The sequence below is a fragment of the Vulpes vulpes genome, chromosome 9, assembly GCF_048418805.1.
Source record: "Vulpes vulpes isolate BD-2025 chromosome 9, VulVul3, whole genome shotgun sequence".
In the NCBI taxonomy this organism is placed as follows: Eukaryota; Metazoa; Chordata; class Mammalia; order Carnivora; family Canidae; genus Vulpes; species Vulpes vulpes.
In genome coordinates this window covers 44,639,935-44,659,689 of record NC_132788.1, presented here as the reverse complement: position 1 = coordinate 44,659,689, position 19,755 = coordinate 44,639,935, and the positions used below count along the sequence as shown (strand labels likewise).

At 36.4% G+C, this 19,755-nt stretch overlaps 1 protein-coding gene across 9 annotated transcripts in view; it reads right to left on the bottom strand.

The window, feature by feature from the left end:
* The window catches only part of FRY (FRY microtubule binding protein), a 428,782-nt gene that overhangs the window by 125,382 nt on the left and 283,645 nt on the right, over window positions 1–19,755 (bottom strand). For all 9 annotated transcript variants that reach the window (XM_072719962.1, XM_025996751.2, XM_025996753.2 and 6 more), the window contains 6 exons: window positions 18,607–18,710; window positions 18,018–18,126; window positions 16,239–16,325; window positions 9,616–9,787; window positions 8,167–8,299; window positions 4,503–4,610 (listed from right to left, as the gene is read on the bottom strand). In XM_072719962.1, the coding sequence (XP_072576063.1) occupies window positions 4,503–4,610; window positions 8,167–8,299; window positions 9,616–9,787; window positions 16,239–16,325; window positions 18,018–18,126; window positions 18,607–18,710 (713 nt within the window). The remainder of the gene's footprint in view (window positions 1–4,502; window positions 4,611–8,166; window positions 8,300–9,615; window positions 9,788–16,238; window positions 16,326–18,017; window positions 18,127–18,606; window positions 18,711–19,755) is intronic.

Here is a 19,755-nt window from a genome sequence, read left to right as displayed (position 1 = left end):
GTTGAGACTATAGTTCTCAGTTAGCTACTCAAAGTAAACAGCCACCTTCCACTATACAGATATATACCGAAAAGTGAATGGTAAATGGTAAACAACAGATATTTTTCAGATACCCCAGAAGATCATGGAATTGTGTATGCCTTAGCTCATAAATTGCCACAAATTAAAAGGAGACACTGCATATAAAGTATTTATCTGCCTCAAACCAATGACATTTGTCATTGCCATTTGGCTTCAGGAAAATTCTGTACATCTGAGCAACTGACTTTATTTACTTTTATTTTTTATTTTTTTATTTTTTGATTTTGCTTTTCTGAAGTTCAAATCACCTTCTCGGAAATAGGAATAAATATGTGCCCAGCTTTCTTAACATAATGTGCATGAAAACGCATTGTACATCATGGCATAATCTGTTATTCAAATGTAAAGATGCTTGAAAACAATAACTAACATTTGCTGAGAGCTTACAGTGTCCTAGGCACTATGTGAAGTGATTTATATACATTATTTGATTCTCGCAACCTTACAACAAATTGTTCAAAGGGGAGGCCTGACGCTGAACAGCATATGTAGCCCTGCGGGAAGTGACAGAGGACAGGAGCCTCTAGACTGTTGAGGGGAAAGGTCCTTCCTGTAGTCAACAGACAGAGCAGGAAACATTTGGGAGGACAGTAAGAGAAAAATGATGCCTATGGCCAAGGACACGAGTAAGCTCCCTCCTATGTGGAGAATCTCAGGAGCACCCAGACAACTGGGAAAGGGTAGGCTCTGTGAGAGCAGGAAGGAAATCCTCCCCAGGGATCTTGCCATGATACCAGGATCACCTGTGTAACTTCCGTGAAGTCTGAGTAGAAAGATTCCCCATCCTCGGCCATTAGAAGTGGGCTGAGCAATACACATAAAATCAGAAATGTAGTAGCTTGGACAGAGGAGTTTGCCAGTTCATTCCATATAACACTATCTTGCTAAACATACTAACAGAAGTCTGAAGTTAGAGTGTCTGTGATATTTAGCCATTACCCGAAATGTCAGGAAGGGGCCTTGGGGACAGTCAAGTGGGATATATCCTTGAAACTCCTTATTCAGGAACTGAGCTGGGGCCGGGGGGCATGACCTGGCATGAATGTTGGTCTTATTTTGCCAGTTATAAAGAAAACTGTGGGGCACCTGGGTGGCTCAGTCAGTTAAGCATCTGCCTTCAGATTAGGTCATGATGCCAGGGTCTTGGGATTGAGCCCCACATCACCGGGGAGTCTGCTTCTCCCTCTCCCTCTCCCTCTGCCCCTGCTCAAGCTCGCTGTCTCTTCTCTCTTTCAAATAAAATCTAAAAAAAAAAGGAAACAAAAGCAAGTTTTCTCCAGTGACAATATACCATGGATGGAACCAAGAGACATCTGAACAAAAATGTCTCATATCTCTTAGACTAGACTGTATATTGTCTCAGGAGTCAACTCAGTCCATATGTGAATGGACTATGGGGGAATAAGGTAACTTAGATTTGAAAACCACATTTATTGCTGTTGAATTTCTTCATTTTGTTCTCTGACCTCAAGGAGATCTGAGAGGTCAACAGGACCCAGTATGTAGGTCGAGTACTCCATTATCTTTCTCTTGAGAACAGCCTCCAGCTTTTTTTTGGAGGGTTTTATGGAAAAGGCCTCTTCACTGGCTTCCCATATAAGTACAGTCATCTTCTTGATTTTTAAGCCTTGAACTCTGAAGAATGTTTATTTACTCTTTCCCCTCATAAAAACAGTAACCATTGCTTTGAGCTCTGTAAGAATGTACATAATAATAAACACGATGCACCATAAATAGCATTGACATTCCAACCATGTCTAACAGAATCCCTTCTGGCATGCCTGGCACCATGGTCTACAGATCCAGGCATCACTGGATTTGGTGATCAGAGTAATTCCAGAGGAAGAGTCTTATACACAGAGTCACAGTGAAATAGCATCTGAGATTGTACCTGAATGCTACATGACATTTAAAAAACTTAGTATTTCAAAGGCCTAGTGCACATCACCATCACCAATTAGAATTTCACTGACATCAGGGAACTTTCTTTCTACTTCAGTTTAATGGATAACTGCTTTTTTCCCTGCTGACATATTTTCCCTGGGATTAACCAAAGTGCACACCTATGAAAGTGCACATGTAGCCTTCTCAATAGTCTTATGAGATAGGCAGTATTATTCCAATTTTATCAAGGAGAAAAGTCTGATTAAATAATTTGTCTAGATCACATAGCTGGCAAAATGGCAAAGGCAGAGATGCAAAATTTAGGATTTCCAAAGAGTTCCATTTCATTCTCATTTTTTGGCATTTCCTCCAAATCTCTCAGATGGTACTCTCTCTCTCTCTTGTTACCTAGTGGCTCACAGGTCATGAGGAGAGGTCTGCTGTCTCTTAATTTCTGATGGCCACATCTAGCTTCTTTACTCAGCAACCTCTCCCCTGTGCACACTTGACTCCTATTTACCCACCCCCTCCACTGCTATCCCTGCACATCAACGGGCTGCTCATTCTTACATTTCTGGGTACCCTTCACACCTGGCATCTGCCTCTCAACATTTCCTTACTCTGTCTTAGCCAGCATCTTGGGAGACTCAATATTATGGTATCTTAGCCTCCTGTAGCTTCCCCCACTCCCAAAGCACCATGTTTCTTATTCTTTGGGAATCTACCCCTTGTTCCTCTTTAGATCTTCTCACCCAGAGCTGGAAGCCCCATTGTGACTCAGGCTTACATTTCCCTTTTTTCTGCTCCTTCCCCACTTCCAGTGAATTTTCTCTTCCCTCACATTCTGGTCGTTAGGCTGCAGCAAAAGCCTAGGCTGCAATTTTTTAAAAACTTTATCATCTTCTTAAAATACATCCCAAACATGGAATGGCAGAAAGAAGAAGTATCCACAGAATGTAGGTTGCTGATTACAGGAAAGAAGACGTTCCAGGTAGCAGTGACCAAACCCAGCTAGAAGGCTGGATGGTTTTGGTCAGAGAGCAACAGGGTTTGAAACCATGGTTTTCAAAGTCATGGTCAACCTCACAATCCAGCACTAGCCTGTGCTAGTGATGACTGGCAGAAGGAAATGGACAGCTGTGTTTATGGTTGGAGGACAGGAGGCTGCAAATGATACTAACTGATCTCAGGGAGTGATCAATGGGACTTTCAACTGGCCATCCAGAGCAGAAGGTATGATGACCACAATAACCAGGAGCATGATGCTCCTCAGAGATACTCTGAAGCTGTGGGGCAGCCTTGGTGGTCTGCAGTCATGTGGGACGAGGGCTTGGGTTATTTCATTTGAATATTGATGGATATAGCCCTCTCTGAGGGCTAGCAAATATGGGTAAACAAGTCATGCGTAATATAGTTTTCAGTCAGCATTAATATTTATTATCCTTCTCTGGGCTCTCTTCTATTCCACCATTATCAGATTAACCAGCCTAAAATATTTTTTATCACATTACTCACTCGCTTAAAACTCCATCGGTCCAAATGTCTCAGCTAATAGTATAGATTAGCTGAAAATCTACCTCTCCGGTCTTATTTCTAGGTCTTATCATTGGCTTTCTAACTTTCCTTTTCTTTCTTTTTTTAAAATTCAAATAATTAAGGATGATTTTGTTCTTCCTCATTCCACTTCCTTCATGCACCCCATATTTCTAATGATTTCATATTCTAAATTGCTTTTAAGTAATGTCACTTTTGATTTTTAATTAAAGACACATGTAACTGTCAACTAGAACTTCAGATCAACACGAGAAAAACACATTTCACTAAAATGACCTCATTTTGCTCAAAGCAAATTAACTTGAGGTTCTAGTTGAACGGTGCATTCTCACGGACAATGTTGGGAAGGTGATAAATATGACTTTTGGCAGCTTTCCGAAGCAGTAAAATTAGCTAAGGATCCCCATCATGTACCTTCTTGGCCCCCTGGAGGTCTGTGGGTATCAGAATGGGAATCAGACCCTAAATGAACTCTTCTCCAGGCAGACTTACGTCCTCATTTCCTGGCCCCACCTCTGTGACTTTGCTCATGTCACTCTTCCTTCCCGAGTCCTGTTTCAACTTCCACCTTCTCCAAGGACACTGATTGGCTGACTTCCTCAGTCCCCAGTAATTAATTCCCCTATCCACTAAACTCACATGTATCACACTTTTTGTGCCATTAATCTGCACAATTTCAGACCTCACATTGTTAATTACCTTATGTGCTTATGTATTTGCTTCTATATTGGATTTTAAGCCCCTAAAACATTGGGAACAAAAACAAAAAACATTTTTTATTCCTCCTTGCCTATCTGTAGTTCTGACAATAATGTCTCATTTAGTAAATATCTGTCAGTTTTTAATAATCATTCAATTTTCTTTCTTTCTTTCTTTCTTTCTTTCTTTCTTTCTTTCTTTCTTTCTTTCTTCTTTCTTTCAGGAATCATGTCAAAGGATTATGATCAATTTAATCAAATACACCCACGAAAGTTCTCACTTACCTCGCCAGCAAGTCAATAAGTTCAAGTTTTGACATCCCATCGGGAAGCAGTCGAGGGATAGCAGCAACACAGGTCCTGAAAAGATCTATTTTTGGCTTTCTCTCACCCCTTTAATTTGAAAACAAACAGGTCAAAGGCTATAAAAAGTTTTTTAAAAAATCAATCAAATATGTGACAAAAGACTAGAATCTATGCCTTCTGAATCACTGCATGGTGTTTACCGCGTATTATTCTCAAATGTTTCTGATCTTTATAGCTTGGTCAATTCTAAGAGTATTCACAAAGATTTGAGAAATGCCAATGTCAACAGAATTCTATCATAGAGTTTGCCATTCATTTGGGTTCCACGGAGTTTGGTTCCTGTGGACTGCATTTAAAACACTGACTTCACTAGCATGCTAAATGCATCAGCATGTAACACATATATTGCACTCATTCCTACATTCAGCATTTAAAAATAGGATTTTTAGCATATACAAAGAATAGTGCGTCTTATAAGCATGACATCTGGAAGCTTCTCTCCTTAGTGAGTTATGCTTCTACTCTAGAGTCTCCATTGTCATTTAAAAAATGAAGTGTAAAAAAAAAAAAAAAATGAAGTGTTTCCAAAAATAAGTCTTTCTAATGTCAAGTAAAATCCTGAAATGTATATATAGTTGTGCATTCAATTGTGATTTTTAAAATTACACTGATGAGCCTGACCTCTATGGAGATTCCTTCCCTCTTTTTATTGTCTTGAGAAGATAAATGCTTAAATATAATTAATGTCTTCTATATTATGTTGTAAAATCTGAAGGAACACTAAATTTTTGATAAATTATTTCGATTTTTAGTTGTTTAAATAGGTAACTGATTCTTAACCACATATTTTATCAATAACCTTTATGAAAAAACTAAAATACCCATCAAATCCTTCAAGGAACTTAGGTGATAAAATATAACAACATGTTTAATTAAGTTCTGATAATTCAATCTTCTGAGAATATAAAACTGTTATGAAATTAGTGCTATTATAGGACACAAATACAATGATGAAAATGTAAAGTAGTATAAATTCTTGGGATAGTAGTTGTGGTCAGGATAGATATGCAGCAAGCAGAATCCACCCTCCCTATAATCAGACAGCAATTCTGCTCTGTGATATTACTTTTTAGCCTGACTTTGTCTAACTCTGTTTTTGCAGAAAGTTGTAGGATTATTTTCTTCCCCTTTCCATGGTCCTTTCTGCATAGAATGTATGAGGACTGGAGAAGGAGACATTGCACAGTGGTGTTTAATCAGCTGAAGGAAAGAGAAGTCTTCAGGTGACATCCTCAAATGTACTGAGTGATGGCTCCTAGTTGTTCATTTGCAACGTGGTGAGTCCTTTAAATAGTTCTCCTAGCTTGCTCACCAGATGTTTTGAACAGCTGGGATTATTTTCATATTTGTTGGAAAACAGATGACCCCGTTGACCTGAATTTGTAAGGCAAATTCTGCCAGGCTTCCAAGCTGATGAAAGAAGCCTAGATTAGAAACTCTAATGGGTACATGATTTCCTTTTATTACTGTAGTCCTTGCTCTCTGGGCTATTAAAGATTTATTTATTTATTTTAGAGAGTGAGAGCAGGGATAGGAGTGGGGGGAGAGGCGGGGGGAGGGAGAGAGAAAATTTCAAGCAGGCTCCTTGCTGAGTGCAGAGTCTGACACAATCCTGAGATCATGACCTGAGCCCAAATCAAGAGTCAGACACAACTGAGTCATCCAGGCTCCCCTCTCTGGGCTTTTATAGGAAGGAAGTGAATCCCCCAATAACATCATTTTATTAACAGGTATTGTTATTATTTGCTGTCATGTATGACAGAAGGGATGAAGAATGGAAATGAAGCAACCATAGAATGCTAATGTTCAAGTTTATACATCAAGAAGGATGCAGGAAAATAGAGGACTGAATAACAACTCCAAAGATGGTTTCCATTAGTATGATGTGGACCTCAATACATAAGCATTTGTTTCTCCCAAATGCTTATGTTGCTTTAATGTTTCTTTTTGTCTTTTGAAAATGTAGCAATGAGTTATTTCTCACTGGAGGATCTGTCTTAAAATGTAGCAAGAAAAGTATTCTAGCTCTATATGGGGGTCTTAAGGTGACTGAATAGGGAAAAGTAATGAAGCATCTTGGAAAACCTTTAAGGTATTGGTTAAAATACAAACAAAATGTTTACACTTCTATTTAAACCTGTATCTTTTTTTTTTGGTTTTGAATATATTGTTTTGGTTCCAACCCTATCTTACCATCTCTTGATTAAAAATATAGTTTTCCTTTAAAAGCCTTTCTTTACTATTTTTAGGGTAAACAACTACAATGCAGAAGTTTTAAAAGCATTTCTTGTATTTTCTACATTATCAACTGAAAATTGCTTTAATATATTCAAAAAGTATGTACTAATGAGGGTAAAGGTTGCTATCTAGCAGCTTGTGAGGTAAGAACTGGAGCTGGTGACAATACATCTAATGTTACTCATCTTGGTCAATTTCAATTTTTATGGTCATTTAGGGTGAAACCTAAAGCAATGTGATCACTTAAATCAAATGAATGGCAAGCTGCAGAATAATATATGTTATATGATCCCATTTTTGTGCAACAAATGCATATCTTGGTTTTGACATAGGGAAAGTTCTGGAGGGGATCACACTGCATCAAGGAGGGTCACAGATATCAAGTGGAGCTCTGAGGAGGGGTTTTCATTTTAACTTTATATACTGCTAAAAATGCATTTAAAATAATTCTGTATGTTTTACTTTGTTTATTATGTATTGCTTTGTTTCACCATACTTCATATTTCACATGCTGCCACTCTAATAAAAATACACACCCACGATATGAATTTTCCCATATCTGACTAACTGTGGTATTTAGAACTGAAGATGTTGAGGAACAAAGGAGGCTTTCCCAATTATATTTTTGGAAAATTATGCCACAGGTGCCAAATAGAATTTAATTCATAGTCCAACAACAAAGTCTGAATCTTCTTAAAAGGTAAAGTTGTAACCTAATCCTAGTTCCTGCCATAATGAATCAAAAGCAGCAAACTCAAGTTGTGTGAGTTTCTTCTGCAGAACTCTACGTACAAAGCTACATCTTAGAGTTTGGCTAAGAACATTTGATTTCTACATTCAAAACTATAAATTGTTTTTGTTTTTAAGATCCCATATTGCTATGACATGGTTGCCTAGAGATTATTAGGCACATTTAACTCTCACAATTCAGAAATGGTCACTAGAAAAAGTGAATTTGAAATTTATAAAGATGAACTGTCTGTAAACAGGTGATGTCACTCTAGCACACAGGCTGTGACAGAGCTTGGTAAGAAGATACCACTTCTGACAAACGTGGACCAGTGAAAGAGTCTTGGGCTCCATTTTTCAACTTACTGGCATAATGATACTTGAGATACAACCAAAATAGATCAACCTCAGGTTTGACCTTACTTTTAGAGTTAGTCAAATACTGTCAAAATACATTTTTACTATCCTTAATAACTCTTAGAACTCTGATGCTAGGACGGGGAGAATAAAATACAGAATAAGTGGGAAGAACAAATGAGAAAAATCTTTGATTTTTTGATTTTTTGATTTTGAGTAATTAATCCTTCATTAAAAACTTAGCTCTCACTGTACTCACGTGATCATGTCTTCGGGTTCTTTATTTAGCATCTGAACATTCGTTAGCATCATACACCTTCCTACTTCTTTATCAAGATGCCTTAAAATGTTGTCCACAGCTTTTCGTACTTGAGAGTAATATAATGACATGCCTAGAAAACATGCATTATAGCGACATCTTTGACTAAATCCATCAAGGAGTAAAATCCTAACCATCAATGGGTCAATGACTTCAATAAGCAGATCCTAACTCAATCCCTTTTCCACAGAACTGTTAGCATAGTGTTCTGAACTTGTTGGGTGCTCACCAAATAATCATTTAAATTTTATAAATGGGAATTCTAATACTTAAGAGGAATTATTTTCCAGAAGAGTTGAATAAAAAAGAAAGCCTTACTTTTGAATTTTTATGCTTTTGGATAATACAGAAAATTCACCATGATTACTGATTGTGTGAATAAAAATTCTCACTTGGGGTTAGAATTGTAATAACTTTATTCTCAAATATATGTGTGAATTTTTTTAGTAAAATAAACAAAAATGACTCACATCATAAATTTTAAAATGAAGGAAATATATTTTAGCTATAGTACTTTTACTTCTCTCATTTTATACAGGGTCAGTGTCCCACTATGGAAAACAAATATGTATAGCCTATGTATTTCATGTATGTATATGCATTTTATTTCTTTACGTATATAATACAAATGAAAAGCAAATTGCTTTGTATTTAAAATTTGTACTTTAATAAAATAATTATTGATTATTTCAGATGATTATCTTTCTTTTCTTTTTTCTTTTTTCTTTTTTCTTTTTTTTCATTAAATCTTTCTGAACTCATTTAAGCATTGTCTATTTAAAAACAAAAATTTTAAAATGAAAAGTCTCCTTAAGTTTCCTTCAGGTCTTTGACATCAAAATTATTTTAACAAAGGTTGTGGTTGGTTTTGAAATTCTAGTATTTGACAAGAAAGAAATCATCTCTTTGGGTTAAGATAGCTAAACTAAAAAGAAAATAATCCTATGTAGGCTAAACCCACAATATAACGGCATGTGTGGGATCTGGAATGTTTAAAACATAGATTAAATTAATTTTACTGAAAAAAAAAGAAAGGAACTATAAAAATGAACGAACTAACAAATGAATATTTATATGGTCACTTTATAAACAGGATTATCTACCAAAGGATACAGCTGGTTTAGAAATTTCTGTAAAATGTAGATAATCAATACTAGGAGTTTGGAAAGACCATGATAAAAGTCTAACATTTAAATGGCAAAATGTTTACCAGGAAGTTCCAGAAAGTTTAAAGGGCAGTAAAACAAAGCACAGCATGAATCAATCAAAACAATTAATGTTGGAATGCCTCACCAGTTACTTCTATAAAATTTTTTTTAGCAGCACATCTCACTAAGGGTAAGTATCCATTGGTCATTAGAGAGGCTCTAACACATCTTTGAAACCCACCTATCATTTTGGCTTCTTCTTCAGTTAGCGTTTTACTCAAATATGTTTTCTTCACTCTCAATGTGTTTCCTGATGGGAGAACAGCTCCTGTCACCGGCATGGGAGGCTCACCATCTTTCTGCTGCAAGCTATCGGCTATTACTAAGAATGCCCGTAAACCAATGTTCATTCTCTGAAAGAGATAATGTGCTCATGATAAAAAGAAAAACCCAATTATTGTAGTTGAATTAAACCATTAGTCTTTGAGAGAAGTTAGCATGGCTTGCTATCCAGATTAGTATGAGCAAGTAATTTAAAAGGCACAAGACGGGCAGCCCCCGTGGCTCAGCGGTTTAGTGCCTCCTTCAGCCTGGGGTGTGATCCTGGAGACCCGGGATCCAGTCCCACATGAGGCTCCCTGCATGGTGCCTGCTTCTCCCTCTACCTTTGTCTCTGCCCCCCCCCCCCCCCCAATAAATAAAAAAAGAAAATCTTAAAAAATAAATAAATAAATAAAAGGCACAAGACTTTAGGCCAAACCTATGAATGTAAAATTGTGGTTTCTGTCACTGTTTCTTGGTGCATCACAAAAAAACAACCAGAAAGATTTTCATCCCACTCGGAGGGGATGTTTGAGATGGTCATACTCCTGCTGTTTGGGAAATCCTGGTGCACCTCAGAGGGCACAGCAGCCAGCCTCTGAAGCAGCTGTAACTAAAATAAACTAGGCAAATGAGGGACTTATATGTCCCCTGGAGGGAGAGAGAGAGAGAGATGCCACACGTGTTAATTCACAAAGAATTCACAAAGAATTCCTATTGAAAACAATAGGAATTCCAATGTGAATTGCAAAACAAAAATGGCCTGCTCTGAATTGCCGGATGATGACTCCATTCAAAAAGACTGGCAAGTTTGACTTCTCCCTCTGCCTGTGTCTTTGCCTCTCTCTCTCTCTCTCTCTCTCTCTCTCTGTCTGTCTCTCATGATTAAATAAATAAAATATTAAAAAAAAGACAGGCAAGTTTGATAATGAGTTTTAAAAATTCAGTGCCACTGAACTTGTTACTTATCAAAACAGGTGAGCTTATAAGAAGAAATGCCATTCTGGGCCAGATTGTTATCTTCCTCGGGCTCAGGTAAGGCATTATATTGGCTTTGCAAAATGACTCAGTGAGTTAGTTGCTACCAGCAGCAATGTCTTAAAAGGTCAGAAGGTACTAAAACATCTGTACTTCCTTAACAGCCACGTGTACCACATGTATTTATACCCTTATTTTCATGAAGTAATACATGTGGTACATATTATATAAAGTAATAAGTTTCTGTCACTGTTTCTTGGTGCAATTGCAATTTTGCAATGTTTCTAACGTTTCTAAAGTAGGCTACTACCTACAGCAGCAAATAATACTTATCACTACCAACAATGATAATCTAGTTACAATTTAGTGAGTCCCTAAAATGTATCCAGAATTGCTCTCTTGCTCATTAACTCTCACTTTTAAAACAGCCATGCAAGGAATGTATAATTAGTCCCATATTTCAGGTGAGGGCCATATAAGTAACAGGTGGAAAGCTGTACATGTAAGTCAGATTTGTCTAAATTGTCTATTTTGTGGCACGATTACATTCTATAACAAAAAGTAATATAGACTTCTATTGATTTTAAAACTATTTATTTAAGCCTTAAGGAATAATGATATTTCAGCCAGGATTTGGTGAATATTTCTCTGGCTAATTTGTACCAATGCAATGTGTACTTTATGGTTTTATAGCCTTTAGTAATATTCTCTTTCCAGTTTCTAGAATGAAAGAATATTAACTTTAAAAAATTCAACTATGTATGAAAGTCCATTCATTTACTCATTTATTTTAGCAGTTCATGAACCGTGTTCTACGCTTGTATGTTTTTCTCAAGACACAGCAATGTTTTGAGTGAGGAAGTAGGAAATGCAGTATCAGTAGAACAACCCTGGATTGACGTAAACGGTCAAGCGTTAATTATTTGCAAGTGGTATATCCAGTTTATGAACCACCCTGGCCAGTTTTCTCAGTTTTCCTTCCCTCTGGATAACACTAAGGGCAGAGGTAAGATTGGATAGTTTGGGACACATATTTTCAACTTAATGTTATAAACAATTTCTTTTGGTATTTTATATAGTTCTGTATAATATCTCTCTCTTTTATTATTTGTCTGGTCTTAAGAAATTACTTAACTTTTCCAAGTCCAAGTCCCAGCTTCCTTTCTATAAAAGGAGGGTAATAATACCTACTGATCATACAGGGTGGTGAGGAATAGTGCCTGAAAAGTTCTTGTTGGTAATTATATATTTGTAGGTTAGAATCTTCACTTTATTTTTTTTAAGATTTATTTATTTATTCATGAGAGACAGAGAGAGAGAGAGAGAGAGGCAGAGACATAAGCAGAGGGAGAAGCAGGCTTCCCACAGGGAGCCTGATGCAGGACTCGATCCTGGATCCCATGAGCCAAAGGCAGATGCTCAACAATGAGCCACCCAGGCATCCCTCCATTTTATTTTTTAATGTCAAGTTTATTGAAACATAATTCACACAGAGTAAAACACACTCTTTTCAGTTGTACAGTTCTTTGAATTTCAAGAAACCTATATAGTCAGGTAACCGCTATCACAGTCAAGATATAAAATTATTTCCATCATCTCCAAAAAGTTCCCTTGTGCCTCTTTACAGTCAGTATGTCACCCAATCCAGCATCTGACAATCATTATCTAATTTCTGCCTTATTGTTTTGCTTTATTCTGAATGGAATCAAACAGTACATAGCCTTTTGTGTATTTCTTCTTTCATTTAGCATTAAGTTTTTGAGATGCTGCAAAATTGGTAGTTTGTCCCTGTTCATTGATGAATAATATTCCACTGTACTGATGATGTGCAGCTTGTTTAGCCACTCACCAGCTGTTGAACATGAACTGCTTTCCTATTTTTAGTGACTAACTGCTATAAATATTCACACAAACCTTTTTGGGCTTTTGGAGTTTTAATTTATTTGGATCAATACCTTGAGGTAGAAATGTTGGATCATACGGTCAGTGTACGTTTAATCTTAAAAGAAACTGCCAAACTCTTTTCTAAAATGATTGTCCTTTTGCATTCTCACCAAAGTCGTATGAAGTTCCAATTGCTCCATATCCTTCTCAGTGCCTCTCACTATGGTTTTAATGTGCATCTCTCTAATGACTAATGAAGTCGAACATCTTTTCATAGGTTTATTGGTCATTTGTATTTCATCTTTGGAGAAGAGGCTCTTCATTTTGCCCACTCCAAAAATTGGGTTGTTTATTTTCTTACTGTTGGGTTGTGAGAGTTCTTCATATTCTGGATACAAATGCTTTTTCAATATGTATTTGCAACTATTTTTGCCCAGTGGTTCTAAATCTTAATGATGGTATCTCTTAATGTGCAGGCATTTTTAATGTTGATGTTTAATTTATCAATTTTTTCTTTTGTAATTTTATGATTTTTGCATCCTAAGAAATTTTTGCCCACCCAAAGATCACTAAGATTTCATCTTCTATTTTATTCTAGAATATTTATAACGTTGGATTTTACATTTAGGTTTATAATTCATTTCGACTTAACTTTTGCTTACTGTGCAAATTCTGGGCCAAAGTTCATTATTTTGCAAGTGGATGTCCAATGGTCCAGCACCATTCATTGAAAAGACAGCCCTTTATCCACTGAAATAACTTGAAAATGTTGTTGAAAATAAATTGATCATATATGTGTGGATCTATTTATGGATTCTCTATTCTGTTGATTGGTCTTTACATTCACTCCTCTGACAGTATGATACTACTGCGGCTTTACAGTATTTTTGAAACCAGGACATGCCAATCCTCCAGTTTTACTCTTCTTTTTCAAAATTATGTTGGCTATTCCAGTTCCTTATATTTTCCATATAAATTTTAGAATCAGTTTATTGATTTCTACAGAAAATGCTATAGGGATTTTAATTGGGATTATTACTGGGATTACAGATTAATATATAGATTAATTTGGGGACAGCTGACCTTTTTGCAATCTTAAATCTTTTGATCCACAAACAGTATTTCTCTCCATTTATTTTGGTTGTCTATGATTTTCCTCAAAACTTTTTGGTTTCCAGTATATGAATCTTACACATAATTTGTTAGCTTTATTGATATTTTGTTTTCATTGCTATTAAAAATTGTTTAATTTCTAATTTTTTATTATCATGATATAAAAATACATTAATTTTATATATTTATCTTTTTTTTAAAGTAAGCTCCACACCCAACATAGGGCTTGAATTTACAACTCTGAGATCAAGAGTTGCATGGTCTACTGACTGAGCCAGCTAGGTGTCCCTATATATTTATCTTGTATCCTCCAAACTTTCTAAAATCATGTTAGTTAAATAGGTTTTTTGTAGATTTTTTGGTATTTTCTACATAGGCAATCATGTTGTCTGTAAATAAAGAGAGTTTTATTTCTTCATTTCCAATCCATATGAATTTTATTTCTTCTTTTTGCCTCTGGGACTGGCTCCAGGTCCATGTTATTTTAGGTGAAGGCAAAAATGAGACAAATGGATGACCTAGAAACTTTTCACAGATGAGTAAATTCTTATGATGATAAGAATGCCTTATAGGAAACCATCTTGGTCTGAACTAAAATGAGACATTTAACTGGAAATTATCTAACTGTTGAGTGGTGGTGCACTATAGATTTTGTAGTAAGAGAATCCTTTCCATCTCTGGGCTTTGTTCCATATACTATTTCTAAAATATTACTTAAGGCACAAATTGAATATATTCCTTGAGAAACTGCTGTACAACATATTTTATTAAGTGTGTAACTTCTGCTTTATAGACTATCCTTGTGTGTGCTATTGACTGGGTTCATAAATATGCTTTTAAGTTCTAATTACCAACTGCTGATAAAATCTCCCATAACCCTATAAGCTCAAGAAAAATGGGAGAAGATATTCAGTATCTTTTTGTAATTTTTAACATTAAAAACCCTATAATTCCAATTGCTCTGCACAAAGAGGTTAACTAATCACTGACTGAGGAGTTTTTTTTTTTATTTTAAGATTTTATTTATTTATTCATGAGCGACAGAGAGAGAGAGAGAGGCAGAGACACAGGTAGAGGGAGAAGCAGGCTTCATGCAGGGAGCCCGACATAGGACTTGATCTCCCGTCTCCAGGATCACACCCTGGGCTGCAGGTGGCGTTAAACCGCTGTGCCACCAGGGCTGTCCTGACTGTGGAGTTTGAGGGAAGAACAAGGGGTAAGTTTCATACATGTGATTATTATGGTAGCTTTTAATATGTTATTTTTAGACTAATAACATGGAAATTCTGAGAAATATTAAAGACGTTAAAGCCATGACTCCTGAGAAGTGAAAAATATTCTGAGAAATTTCCCAGAAGGACAAAACTCTTTACCATTGGGTGTTGAGCATCATTCTAGCCCAAATGCTCTGGATTTGCAAAGAATTTGTCCCTCTCTCCTTGGCCCACTGACCCTGGATGCAGCTATTTCATAGGACTGCTATATCATTAGACACCAGACAAAAACTCCCAAACTCTGATTTTGGGGCTCCTTCAGGTGTCCTTTGATACATGGCAACCTTAATACCAAGGAGAGAATATAGGGTGTGTGGGAAAAGGTATAAGGATACCAGGAGACCTGGTTCCTTGTACTGCTAACCAGCTGTCGATTTTGACCTTCTGTCATTACTGACAGAATGAAGGAGTCAGACACTATCACAGTGAAGATAGGAACCTTTTTTTTTCCTTTTTTTTTTTTTTTTAATTTCTATGGTATGTTTTTGTTTTTTTGCTTAAGAGTCTATAATGTCATAGTATCACAATTTTTCCATGAGGTGGTTGAGAAAAGTATTTTGTTCATTTTACTAACAAAAAAGCTGACGTTTAGAGAGATAAATGTCATATAGCTAATAAAAGTGGTAGAGCCTGTGCCAAGTGCAAATCCAATACTGCTGTCTTCTGGTTCAGTGTTCTTTCTACAATATCATAGGGAAAGGATTGCAAAAAGGTAGCTTGCCGGGCAGAGTTCTGTTGGCCCACAGTATTTTTAAAGTTTAAAACTGAATGTGCTTCTCATTTGGATAGGTCACTCCAACTGTGTCATACCCATAATTTCCATGATCTGCCTGGCCCTTGAGTTGCGATGCTGCCACAAAAACATGTATTCATACATGATTCAATTCCACTAGATTTTAGTATTTTATTACATGTATTTATTCTCTGTTTCACCACTTCCCAATACTCAACTTGTTAATCTGCATCAAATTAGTTAGAAGCACTGACTATTTAAATATGTATTGACTAAAACAACCTGACTTGTACTGGCAGATTATCTTTCTGGGCAAGCTTTACTCTATTATAAAAGAACAGAATATGGTAGCATATCAACCTGCCATCATCTGGTCTACTCATACAAAATCTGACTTATGAAATTCCATCATCTATACTATTTAATCATATAACATGGACAGAAACAAACAGAAGACTTTTTAGAGAAATGACCTTTGCCCTATTCCCCAAAGTTGCAAAGCAAAGGTATGTCTCTGTGAATACATGCCCTGTTAGAAGTACATAAAATGATTATTCATACCTCTGGATTGAGACTGAAAGCTTTTGCTGGTTTTCCCACACAAAGAAAATCAAAAATAATTTCTTTCATTGCAAAATCTAAACGTTCCTGTAGTGAAAAAGAGAAAACAAAACAAAGATGTTAAAATACAAATTCAACATGAAATGTCTATTTTCATTAGGCACCAAACAGGTGGCTGCCAAAAGAAGCAAGATACTGCTCAATTGTATGCATTAAGAGATTCCCTGAAGGAAGATCATGTCCCCTGGAACCTCGGGTGAAGGTTCTGTTTTCATGTGGTGTGTAAAGATGCTTTCATTATATAACATGTGGAATTAGCCTGTAAAGCATGGAATGGCTAATGACAAAACAAAAAACAAAAACCAAATGCCCAAAAATGAAAACCCCAAACATTTGAGTGTCTGGGGCTTATTCACAGTCTCAACACTTCCTGCTTGTGTTGCGAATGTTAATAACTTCTTGAAATTCAGTTTAAAATGTATTTTTAAAAATACCACTGCAAAATTACCATTTTATCCTATTCTCTAACCTTTCACGTCTTTTGGCTCATATTATAATGGACAATTCTGCAAGTGAAATGAATAATTAATAAATAAGATATACTATGGCTATTTAAGTAAGAAAGCATATGCCAGGTTCTAATAATTTGAGACAGTAGCTACTATGATATGATAGGTTAATTTTATACAACATATTTCAGAATAATCAAACTATATTTTCAGCCAAATGATAACTACATGCAGAAAAATCACATTAATTCATCTACCTGCAAAGCGAGTAATGTCTTTTCCCTAAGTACACATATTACAGAAGCATCTCATTATACCAAACACACAGGGAGATATCAAATATTAAATAGTCTGTGAAGTAACAACTGAACCTTTCATCTTTATATCAGTATCAATTGTACTTAACAGTATTTTCATGCCTATAATTTTCCTTTATCCACACAGGATTCTGAAGTACACTGGGCAAGCATTTAATCCACATTTTATAAAGAAACAAAAGAAAGATGCTCTCTGACTTGCTAAGGGTATAGAGCTGGCTGTGGCAGAGGTTGAACTGGAACAATTATCTTTTCCCATTGTTCTGTAAATCACAAGGAAGACAAAGTTGGGGTATAACAGTTTCCCATAAAGTGTTTTAAAAAGTAAAAATCTTGGGTATAAACAGTAAACTAAATATTAAAAACTATGTTTATTATTATTGGACCCAGATTTTAATGAAACTAGTACCTGTAAAATTCTTAGAAAAGTTCTTGGCAAAGTGTAAGTGCTTAATAAATGCTAATATTCTTATTTTATTCTTCTTTCTCATAGGGCGAAAAAGCATTTTTATTTACTCTTCAAATTTCAATATCTGATTTCAAAAATCAAATTGATTTCCTCCAAACATCAGTCTCTTTGCTTCCTCCTGACTTGCAGAATCCAGAGCAGAGACTAGAAGTCAAGAGACCCTTTTACTAATAGGCTCTGCGACCTTAGATGAGTCACTTAAACTCTTTCAGTTGCTCATTTGTCAAATGCTGAAAATACTTGATGTACCCATGTCACTATTTGTTTTGAAGCAAAAAACAAAACAAAACAAAACAAAAACCCAAAACAAAACAAAACAAAAAAAACCCAAAACTATGTGTGAAAACACTTACAAAACCATTCTGAAAAGTCTTTGTACATAAGATATTACTTTAGATTCTTCATCTGGTAGTATTTCCTAGGAAGGAGACTGGCCACTTGAAGGCAATTAGATCACTCCCACTGCCAGAAGCTTCTCCATTACCTGGGCAATGAACTGGATGATTTTCACAAAGATGTTCAGAGGCATATCCCTTGGCACCACACCACGGGACCCTTTGGGGAAAAGTGTTGTGATGATGGTTATAAGACGGCTGAAAGATAGGGAGAAAAAAAGAGAAGACAAGCAAGATTGGCTGAGCTCCAGTTCTGAAAGGGAAAATGGCAGATGTTTCATTTTATCTAAGTATCAGAGAGAATTCAGAAAAAGAAAACAAACCACTTCATTCCTTTTTCATTAGCATAATTACCCTATGAAAAGTTTTTCCGGAAAAATAAGAACAGTTGGAAAATTATAGCCATTTGCTTTGCTAACATGGTGAATGCAGCCTTGGACATGGAACCTCCTGGTCCTGGTACAGGCTGAAATTTCTGTAATGGGCTGCTGAACCAATGACTAAGGAAAGCTTGAAAATGTACTTATCACTTAGATCTTTTAGAAACTGTCAACTTTGAATAGTTTCTAGTTTGGTGAGTACAGGTATCAATAAAACAAAACATCCTCTTCATTGGCTAAGAAATGGTTACCATTAACTCAGTGATGTAGTTACCATTAACCCAAACCACCTCCTTACCTCTGAGTAGCTGTGTTGCTTTCACATTTAATTCGAATCATGTAAACCCAAAGTAATCTGTACAGAGATTCAAGTGCTACTCGAGCCATCTTGGGGTCTTTATTCTACAACAGAAAATAGGATGTAAGATAGTGTTAGATTTAAGATTTCATTAAGCATAAATGGGGAAAAAAGTTAAATAGTAATATATGGAGGTTATTCTTTTCTGAATGCCTAGAAATGCAGATCCCCACACCTGGGTGGCTTAGTGGTTGAGCATCTGCCTTCAGCTCAGGGCATGATCCTAGAATCCTAGGATAGAGTCCTCCATCAGGGTCCTTGCAGGGAGCCTGCTTCTCCCTCTGCCTATGTCTCTGCCTCTCTATTTGTGTCTCTCATAAATAAATAAAATCTTAAAAAAAAAAGAAGAAATTCAGCGCCCCTACAAGTCACCTGCATCATCTGGGACTTATGGGTTATTTGCCTTCAGGTGCCCACTGGGTTAATAATCAATGAGGAGGGCTCTAAATAGTCATGAGGACAGGACAGAGTTGTTCAGGAGGAAATCATGTCATTCTCTCCTTTGCCAAGGTGAATACCTGAAATTGCCTTCTTCTTCCAGCCTTGGGGGAACCTGTATTCTCTAGCACTAAGAGAAGAATCAATCTCTTCTTTCTATTGTTAATTATGTGCTTTTTGCTTTGATTCCCCAAGCTCCCCAGCTCCCCATTTCATTACCCAACCAACATTTGTTGAGATGAATGTGTACTCAGCAGTATGTTAGAGCACAGGACATACAGATAAAAGATAATCCCTTTCCTTAAGTTGTTCACAACCTCTGGGGGATGGGAGATGGATAGTAAGCAATCAACTCAAGGCAGTAAAAAAACCTGACAGGGACAGGAGCTAGAGAATAGAAAGAAGGGTAAGCTATGGAAAGCTCAAGGAAGGTCAGAAAAAATTTCCAAGGGCAGATGAACACTCAGATGAACTTGACTCCATTCATTTACTCATGTGTTCATTCAACCAAACATCTGGGTGGCTATAGTAGGCTAGGTACTACGCTTGGCACAGTGTAAAACTTTGAACAGTGTAGATAGAGGATGGGAAGGAAGAACACATGGAAGCTAAGAGAGCTGAAGAATATGGGTCATGTTTCAGAACCTAGGA